At 39.2% G+C, this 10,248-nt stretch overlaps 1 protein-coding gene across 2 annotated transcripts in view; it reads left to right on the top strand.

Moving 5' to 3' along the window:
- Positions 1 to 10,248, top strand: part of ATF7IP (activating transcription factor 7 interacting protein) — a 122,434-nt gene extending 112,186 nt beyond the window's left edge. For both annotated transcript variants that reach the window (XM_008579094.1, XM_008579096.1), the window contains exons 13-15: positions 3,744 to 3,926; positions 5,946 to 6,058; positions 9,608 to 10,248. In XM_008579094.1, the coding sequence (XP_008577316.1) occupies positions 3,744 to 3,926; positions 5,946 to 6,058; positions 9,608 to 10,027 (716 nt within the window). In that variant the 3' untranslated portion in view covers positions 10,028 to 10,248. The remainder of the gene's footprint in view (positions 1 to 3,743; positions 3,927 to 5,945; positions 6,059 to 9,607) is intronic.

Raw genomic sequence — 10,248 nt, forward strand, 5'->3', positions numbered from 1 at the left:
CTTTAGGTCTAATAGAGTTTGTTTTATAAATCCGGCTGCTCCAACATTGGGTGCGTATATATTTATGATTATGTCTTCTTGATGGATCAATCCTTTTATCATTACATAGTGTCCCTCATTGTCTCTTTTTATGGTTTTTAGTTTAAAGTGTATTTTATCAGATATAAGAATAGCTACTCTAGCTCATTTTTCTTTTCTGTTTGCATGGTAAATCTTTTTCCATCCTTTCACTCTTAGTCCATGTGAGTCTTTATGGGTGAGGTGGGTCTCTTGAAGGCACAATATAGTTGGGTCCACCTTTTTAATCCAATCAGCCAGTCTATCTTTTGATTGGGGAATTTAAGCCTTTTACATTAAGAGATGTTATTGAAAAGTGTTGATTTAGGGGCCGGCCTGGTGGCGCACTGCTGTAGTGCGCCGCTTGGGAAGCGCGGCGGCGCTCCCGCCGAGGGTTCGGATCCCACATACAGACCGGTTCCCGCTCACTGGCTGAGCGAGGCGCGGGAGCAACACCGAGGGTTGCGATCCTGTTGCCGGTCCCGGTCCGGTACGGGGGCGACACTGAGCGTTGCGATCCGTGGCCGGACACAGAAAAAGATGAAAAAAAAAAAAAAAGGAAAAGTCTTGATTTATTCCTAGCATTTTATTGATTATTGTTTAGATGTCTTAGGTGTCTTTTTTTCCTTGCTTTGTGATTTACTCTTTGTTTTCTGTATTTGTTGATTCCCTGGGTTGTAGATAGCCCTTTTTGTTTGTTTTCTCTTCATGAATGTCATTTTTACTATACTAGTGGGTTTAGATTTTTCTTGGGTTTTTATGGCAGTGGTGGTTATTTTTCAGGAACCAAACCCATTACTCCGTTGAGAATTTCTTGTGAGGGTGGTCATGTGGTGGTGAACTCCCGCAGTTTTTGTTTGTCTGAGAAATATACTATTTGCCTTTCATTTTGGAAGGATGGCCTTGCAGGGTAGAGTATTCTTGGCTGGCAATCTCTGTCTTTTAGTACTTTGAATATATCATCCCATTCGTTTCTGGCTTTTCAGGTTTGTGATGAAAAGTCTGATGTTAGTCTGACTGGGGCTCTCTTATAGGTGATTTGATGCTTCTCTCTTGCAGCTTTTAAGATTCTCCCTTTTTTGGGGCCGGCCCGGTGGTGTACTGGAGAGTGCGCTGCTTGGGTGCATGGCGGCTCTCCCGCCGAGGGTTCGGATCCCACGTGGAGACCAGTTCCTGCTCACTGGCTGAACGTGGTGCGGGCACAACACCGAGGGTTGCGATCCCATTGCCCGTCCCCGGTACGCCCGCGACACCGAGGGTTGTGATCCTGTTACCGGTCAGTAAAAAAGACAAAAAGGAAAAAAAAAGATTCTCTCTTTTTCTTTGAGTTTTGCCAATTTGACTATAACATGTCTTGGAGAAGACCTTTTTGGGTTGAATACGTTTGGAGATCTTTGAGCTTCCTGGATCTGAAGATCTGTGATTTTTCCTATACGTGGGAAGTTTTCTGCCACGATTTTGTTGAATATGTTTTCAATGCAATCTCCTTTTTCCTCCCCTTCTGGAATACCCATGACTCGGATATTTGAGCGCTTAAGGTTGTCTGATATCTCTCTCAGATTTTCTTCAATGCTTTTGATTCTTTTTTCTTTTTCTTTTTTTTTCTGCTTGTGTTATTTCAAACAGCCCATCTTCAAGTTCCGAGGTTCTCTCTTCAACTTCCGCAAGCCTGCTGGTTAAACTCTCTGTTGTGTTTTTTATTTCGCTGAATAATTTCTTCAGTTCGCCAAGTTCTGCTACATTTTTTTTCAGGGCATTGATTTCCTTGTACATATCTTCTTTCAGGTTCTGTATACTTTTCCTCATTTCATCATGATGTCTAGCTGAGTTTTCTTGTATCTCATTCAGTTTCCTTAGAATTATCACTAGAATTTCCTTGTCAGACATTTCAAGGGCTTCTTGTTCTATAGGATCTAGAGCTTCAGAGTTATTACCCTTGGTGGTGTACTTTCTTGATTTTTCGTATTTCCAGTATCTTTTCTTTGATGTTTATTCATTGTGGCAGGGGGTTTCACAGTCCACAGGTTTGATAGTATTGTCTGACTAAGATGACTAAGATGTTGCTGGGGTTGCCAGTTTGGTATGGCTACCTCAGTGACTGCTCAGTTGGCCGCTAGTGCCTTGTGTGTGTGGTTGTGTCTTGGGCCTCTCTGGGGAGCCTCCTCTGTGGTTGGTTTGGACTCGGCTGTGCTGCTGGGTCATGGGGCGGTTCTGCAGGGTGTGTTGTCTCTGCTGAGCTTCCACCTCCCGTGCTGGATGTCTCCCTGTTCTGCGTGCACTGGGCTGGGCTGCTGGGATGCGCAGAGGTACCGCGGAGCATGTGGTCTCTGCGGAGCTTTCCCTTCCCGTGCTGGATGTCTCCCTGCTCCGTGTGCACTGGGCCGGGCTTGGGATGGAGCCGGGTGGCAGCGGTGAAGCCTACCTGCTGCTGGATTGCACAGCGGCAGTCCCCCCACAGGTTGTGTGGTCTCTACGGAGCTTCTGCCGCCCCTGCTGGATGTCTCTCTGCTCCATATGCACTGGGCCGGGCTGCTGGATCGCACGTGGCGGCGGTGTGGTCTCTACAGAACTTCTGCCTCCCCTGCTGGATGTCTCCCCGCTCTGCGTGCTCTGGGCCAGGCTATTGGATCGCAGGACAGTGGTGTGGTCCGCGTGGAGTTCCTGCCTCCCCTGCCAGACGTCACCCTGCTCCATGTGCACTAGGCCAGGCTGGGAATGGAGCTGGGTGCCTGCGGTGAAGTCTACCTGCTGGATCATGCAGTGGCGGCTCCACAGGGTGTGTGGTTTCTGCGGAGCCTCTGACTCCCCTGCTGGACATCTCCCCACTCTGTGCACACTGGGCTGGGCTGGGAATGGAGCCAGGTGGCGACGGTGAAGTCTATCTGCTGGATTGTGTGACAGCGGCCCTACAGGGCATGTGGTCTCCGCAGAGCTTCTGCTTCCTCTGGTGGACATCTCCCCATTCTGTATGCACTTGATGTTATGTTTTTATAGTTGTAAATCAGTTGATTTGTGAGAGAGAGTGACGCTAGGGACCGTCTATTCCGCCATCTTGACCAGAAGTCTGATACTGCATTTCAATGTTCTATTTTCCTGTTTAGAGTCCTGTTTAGTTTATGGATAGTGGGCTTCTTAGGGAAGGTCTCAGCACAGCAAAACAGATTCTGGGATAGCTGCGTCTGGCATGGGCCTCAGGCTGCTTCTACTCATGGCGGAAAAGTGGCAGGCAGCTGGTGGGTACAAGCAGATCACATGGCAGGAGGAAGCAAGAGAAAGAATACAAAGATATTTATATACTGTTGTTTGAAAGCCTGGAGGGCCTATAATTCCACTCTATTAAGGACAATTGAAAACTGAAGAGAGACAAATTGTTCTGTCAAGTCACTTCTGTAGTATCATACTCTCAAGTCTACACCCCTTTTTTTAAATCTTCACATGCTTATTATCTAGTCAAACTAGAGAGTGGGAAGCGGATTGGATGTGGTTGAGGTACTCTTTTCTTGTGAAGCTCGGATTTTAATATTATTGTTAATTTTGGTGGCCCTATCATTCTTATCTTGCAAGATTACAAAATATATTATCTCTGTTTTTTCTCTTTATTATAGTTAATTGGCTTTTATGCAAAGATAATTACCATTTAGTGCTATTTGCTTAACACAGAAATATCTTTTTCTCCCTTCCATTAGCTCCAACCACCGTGAATGTAACACATCGTCCAGTAACTCAGGTGACCACAAGACTCCCTGTACCGAGAGCTCCTGCAAACCACCAAGTGGTTTATACAACTCTCCCAGCACCACCAGCTCAGGCTCCTCTTCGAGGAACTGTTATGCAGGCTCCTGCTGTTCGGCAGGTTAATCCCCAAAATAGTAAGAGGTTCTTTTCTTGTATATGGCCCAAGTATGTAGCTTTCTTCAGCATTTAGTTGAAGTGGCTTATATTGTAAAAAGTGCTTGTACGTATTAAAATTATTATAAGTTCTGGAGATCTATTGTACAAAGTGATGACTGTAGTGTAGTTAATAACAAAGAACTGTATACTTGAAAATTGCTGATAGAGTAGCTTTTGTGTTCTCAACTCTCCAAAATAAGTGCGGTAATACATATGTTAATTAGCTTGATTTAGCCATTCCATAATGTATACATATTTCAAAACATAATATTGCACACCGTAAATATGTACAATTCTTATTTGTCAAATAGACAATATTGACAAGAAATGACAATAGAACCAAAAACACCCACCTAATATTAATTCATTTTTCTTCCCTTGGGAGAGTTAACCAGAGAAAATCAGACATGTGTACTATATGATTTGTTGTCTTTGTACTGTCTTCAATTTAACTTAAATTATTTATGGCTATACTATCACAGTATGCCATTTGATGTTGGTCTGTACTCCACTCTATTGAGACACCTTGCCTAATTAAAGTGGGAATGATCAATTGTGACTTAGCCCAGATAATTGAAGTCATGGTAAAAGCCTCCAATGAGAGAGAATCTTAAAGGTATTAAAGATGGCTGAGAAATAAAAGAAGGGAAAATGTTAAAGAAAACTTGAAGTTTCCTAATGTATTATATATTAGTTATATACGTTACTTATGTATATAATATGTAATAATTATTATAGTTATTGTATATTAACATATTCAAATGTCTACATATTATTAGTAGAATATATCCTATAAACTCAAGTTTACATAAAAGATATGTTTAAAGTTTAAAGAAAAATAATAAAATGAGCCACATATGAACTCTCTACTAGGTTAAGAAATAAAACTTTATCAGTATCCTACAAGCCCTCCTGTATGCCCTTCCTTAATTGCATCCCTCTCCCTTTCCATCACAGGTAACTAACATCCTTACTTTTCTGTTAGACATTCTGCTTTTCTGTGTGGTTTTGCCACCAGTATAGGTGTCACTAAAATAATGGATATTATTTAGGTTTGCAAAAATTAATAGCAAGGACAAATCTAGCTGTTTAAAGAACCTGCAATAATGCTAATAATAATCTAATAATATTATTAGATGATAGCTTCTAGGAGAAAATAAACCTCTGGATCATAGTCTGGCTTCAACTTTCTCAACTTTACAAAAGATTTCTTTGGGAAAATCAATCAACAGAGTCATGAATGAGTTCTGAGAAACTAACTAGCCTCACCACAGCCAGGGCACCTGTCAGAATTATATGTGGGCCAGGTATTGAATATATGAGCAGGAATATGGTAGGGGCAGTAGATGGCTTTAAATTTTCTGCTTCTGTTGCCCTGGTGTACGTTGCAACAATTTTCTTTGGGGTGAAATGACTGTCCGCAGCTGATTAGCCAGGGCATGGATGGAAAGAGGGGACTATTAATATAAGGCAAGGATGACTTAAGTTGAACTTTCTGTCCTGTTTGAAAGGCTGAGGCAGGAAGGATCTTTATGAAGACAGTTTCAATTTATCTATCTTTTGAGTCACTGTGTTCCATTCCGGCCTGTTGGCCTTCTACCTGTGGTGCATAAGCAGTGTTCTAGGATTTTTGTTCATTGTCTTCCTGTGGGGGATCCATTTACTTCTCTCTGTGCTGGATCTCTTGTTCTTTATATTTCATGTGTTTCTCTCTCTCTTCATTTTCTCTCTCATGTTAGTGGGACACATCGCCAGTGACTACCTGAGAAAAGGTTCTTGGAAATTAGATTTTTTTTTTTTTTTTTAATGTTTGCGTATATAAGAATTTCTTTCTCCTCATGCTCAAATGATAGTTTGGCTGAGTATAGAGTTTTGAGTTGGAAATATTTTTTCTTTTGAATTTTGAAAACATTGCTTCACTAATTTTAAGTGTTTAATCAGTGTTCCACTAGATTTACAGTAGAATACTGACTTTATTCCTTAATATTTTTTTGTAGGTGTTACAGTTCGAGTGCCTCAAACAACCACATATGTTGTAAACAATGGACTAACCCTAGGATCAACAGGACCTCAGCTCACAGTGCATCACCGACCACCACAAGTGCATACTGTAAGTGTTGATGCTGGGCTTTACAAAATTCTCAACTATGAAACTGTCAAATAACTACAACTATTATTATAGTTAGCATTTTTCTTTAAAGTAGTTATATCAAAGGGAAATGATAGGGTTTTGCTTTTCTAGAAGAAGTTTATTGAAGAAAATTGATCTTACCATTATGAACGAATGTTACTAAGGATGCTGATCGTTGAAAATCATTGTTTGCTTGTGGTGTACAGTGTATAAAAACAGGTCCACAGCTGGGGGCATGTGAAGTGAAATAGACCATTTCTAAATCATGATTTAAAAAGGTATTTTTGTTTTTCCATGTTCTAACTTTATTATTTTCCTCAAAACTTTATGCCGGTTCTAACTGCTACCTTGTCATCAATTATTGTTTTAAATAATCCAATGGTATTGGAAATTCATCTGTGAAGAGATAACAGAGAAAACCAAAGTTTTCTCTTTAGCCTCCAAAACAGTGTCACATTATCCTGTGATGTGATTATGACAGTGTTCAGTATGGAATATCTCGTAAGTGGAAATGCTGGCTTTATGAGAGTAGTGGGGGAATGAGCTTATCACTTTTTACTTAGCAAAATATCCTTTTTAAAAAACTCATAATAATGGATAGCATTTATGGAGTGCTTATCATGTACCAAGTACTGTTAATATACTTTATTCTCACACAGGAGTCCTTTAGTTCTTTTTTATCCTTTATTATAGATATGGCAGCTAATGCCCAGAGAGGTCAAGTAACCACCCCAAGGTGATACCACCCAAGAACCCATGCTTTTCAACTGTAGAGCCCATGCTCGTAATGTCTATTATCTGTTTCACTGCAATGAAAAAGTTAATATCATAAATAGAACACTTACTATAGCACTCCTACTATACCAGGCATATCTTATTAAGTACTTTACATTTATTTTTTTATTTAATCCTCACAACTCTGTAAGGGTTAGAGTTCTATTCACCTTTTGATAGAAAAGAATACTGTGTCACAAAAATGTTAAATGATTGAGTACCATTACCCAGTCCAGTGTCAGAGTCAGAGCCTTATAAAAAGTAAGGTTGTCTGATCTCAGCACATCCAGAGTGTCTTTACAATGCTTCAGATATGGCTCTGTTAAGGTATGTGGCAAATATGCCATTACCGTTGTTTGCAGCTACAAATGAATTCCTTCATTCCATATTCCTTCAAAAAATAGATAACAAAAATCTCTTATTTATAGCATGCTTTTGCATATTTTATAACCCATCAGAGCTTTTTTAAAATTTTTTATTTTAAAACAGAATTACATGTATATTGTCTTAGAATAAGCTATATCCCAGAGGAGAAATATTCTTTTTTCTACTTTTATTTTAATGCAATTTTAAAGAACTTTTAAAATGGAAATTTCCAAACATGTATGAAAGAAAGAATAGTGTAACAACCCCCACATCCCCATCACCCAGTTTTAACAGTTATTAACACAAGGCTTAATTTCATCTATATTGCCACCCACCTATTCCCACAACCCATGCATACCCTTGATTATTTTTATAAGCAAATTACTGATGTCGTATTATTTCATGTGTAAAACTTCAATAAAAACCTTCATTGCAATGGCAAAAACAAAACAAAAACTCATTTGACTTAACTAGTTCTGGAGTACAAGCAGATTCAATATCCTGAAATTTTAAGTACTAGGAGGGATATTACTGGCCATATAAGCAATTGTCAAGAACCTTAAACTCCTGCCAAAGTACATGGCTTCAGCCATCTTCCCTTAGATTTTGCTAACTATATGGTTATATAATATTATTTTCTTAAGTGATTAAGTCATTTTAGGAAAAAAGACAATTTGAGAGAGGAAATACGGCAGCGTGGCCAATATTCATACCAGTTCTACTTCAGCTTTCAGTGTTTTATCTAGTTAAATTTGGTTTCTCTTTTTCTCCAATGTTATTTTTTTGGCTGTGGATTCTACCTTTTTCCAGATGTGTATATGAATTTTTTTCCACTAGGTGTATGCATTTCAACAATAGATTTGCACTCCTTGAAATTATTCAGCATATTCTTTTTGTGTTCTTACAATGTACAAGTCACTGGTACTAAGTGTGGAGGAGGCAGCATGGAGATTAAAAAGACATCATCAAACCTTCACAGAATTCACTGTTTGGTTTATGCAGATTATCTATTTAATGAACTGCATGTTAAAATATATTTTTTTGTTACACCAATGTCAATTAAGGGAATCTTATTTGTTTTATGACTTTCAATATAAAATCAGTGAGCAACGATACATTCCACTTAAGAAAAAGAAAAGATCACTTATTTTCCTTCTACCTGTCTCTTACTTAAATCCTTTTGGAAGAAATCGTTATCACTGTCATCATAAAAGTCAAGATATGATGATGATGATGATGATGATGATGATGATGATGATGATGATGATGATGATGATGATGATGATGATGATGATGATGATGATGATGATGATGATGATGATGATGATGATGATGATGATGATGATGATGATGATGATGATGATGATGATGATGATGATGATGATGATGATGATGATGATGATGATGATGATGATGATGATGATGATGATGATGATGATGATGATGATGATGATGATGATGATGATGATGATGATGATGATGATGATGATGATGATGATGATGATGATGATGATGATGATGATGATGATGATGATGATGATGATGATGATGATGATGATGATGATGATGATGATGATGATGATGATGTAGTGTTAGACAAGTCGATAGGGCTTCCTAAGGTTAGTATCATGCTTTTTCATCATCTGGCCTTAGCCTACCTTTCACTATTTGTCTTTCACTATTCTTCTTCCTATACCCAATGTCCAAGAAGAAGTTACACTAATTCTTGCCTGTGACTCCCCTCCCTTTCCTATCCATGCCTTTACTCATGCTGTACATATTGGCTGAAAGGTAAATAACTGTTTCTGCATCTCCAAATTCTATCTTTCAGGGTCCGTTTTAAATATCACCTTTTTCATGCAGACTGGCCAAGAATATAGTATACATTCTGCGTTAAATGTGCTTATTTACAAGAATATGCTGCTGTCTTTCTGTGGCAAAACAGCTTAAAAATTACAGATTTATACTCCAATTTCATGTGACAGACTGCCACACATGATATTAAAAAATGTTACATTATACTAACATGAGAATCTGTACCACAGATAGAGAATTGAATCATTAATTATTTTCTTAGAAGTAGATGATTATTTCATTGTTCCTCAAAATAATGCTCCATCAGCAAGGGCTTTTTATTTCCCAAGAAAAGTTCAATATTGTAGGTCTAGGAAGTATAGTAGGAATTACCTCAGCAATATTGTTTGGGGCATGATTGGTTACAAATCACTGAAACAGAACTTGCAAATTTGGTATGGTATTTGGCATTTCCCAGAATTCTTGAAGTAAAATGATGTCCCTCTATGTGATCTCTAAGGTGTCTTAGTTCTAGCATTCTAAAATAGTTATTTCTGTGATCATTATAAATAAATGTGACTTTTCTTTTGTTAGGAGCCCCCACGCCCTGTGCACCCAGCACCCTTACCAGAAGCCCCACAACCACAGCGTCTGCCCCCAGAAGCTGCCAGCACATCTCTGCCTCAGAAGCCACACTTGAAGTTAGCACGAGTTCAGAGTCAAAATGGCATTGTACTGTCATGGAGTGTCCTGGAGGTGGATCGAAGCTGTGCCACTGTTGATAGCTACCATCTCTATGCTTACCATGAGGAACCCAGTGCCACTGTGCCCTCACAGTGGAAAAAGATTGGGGAAGTGAAGGCACTTCCCTTGCCCATGGCATGTACTCTCACCCAGTTTGTATCCGGCAGCAAATACTACTTTGCAGTACGAGCCAAGGATATTTATGGACGTTTTGGACCTTTTTGTGATCCTCAGTCAACAGATGTGATCTCTTCTTCCCAGAGCAGTTAAACCTTGGAGCCTTTATCTTTTCCTCTTTCAGAAGTCACACTTTTTGGTCTTGTTTTTAATCTTGTGCATGATACCCAATGTAAAATCCACATTGTACAAAATTTCATGGACAGATGTGTGTATACACTACTTTTGTTTATAACCAGAAGTAAAATAAACTCAGCCCATAAAGCAAGAATCTTATCACGGACAATTCAAGCTTCAGGGTTTTGAAATGTAAA

This window comes from Galeopterus variegatus, unplaced genomic scaffold, assembly GCF_000696425.1.
Source record: "Galeopterus variegatus unplaced genomic scaffold, G_variegatus-3.0.2 Scaffold1807, whole genome shotgun sequence".
Classification (NCBI taxonomy): domain Eukaryota; kingdom Metazoa; phylum Chordata; class Mammalia; order Dermoptera; family Cynocephalidae; genus Galeopterus; species Galeopterus variegatus.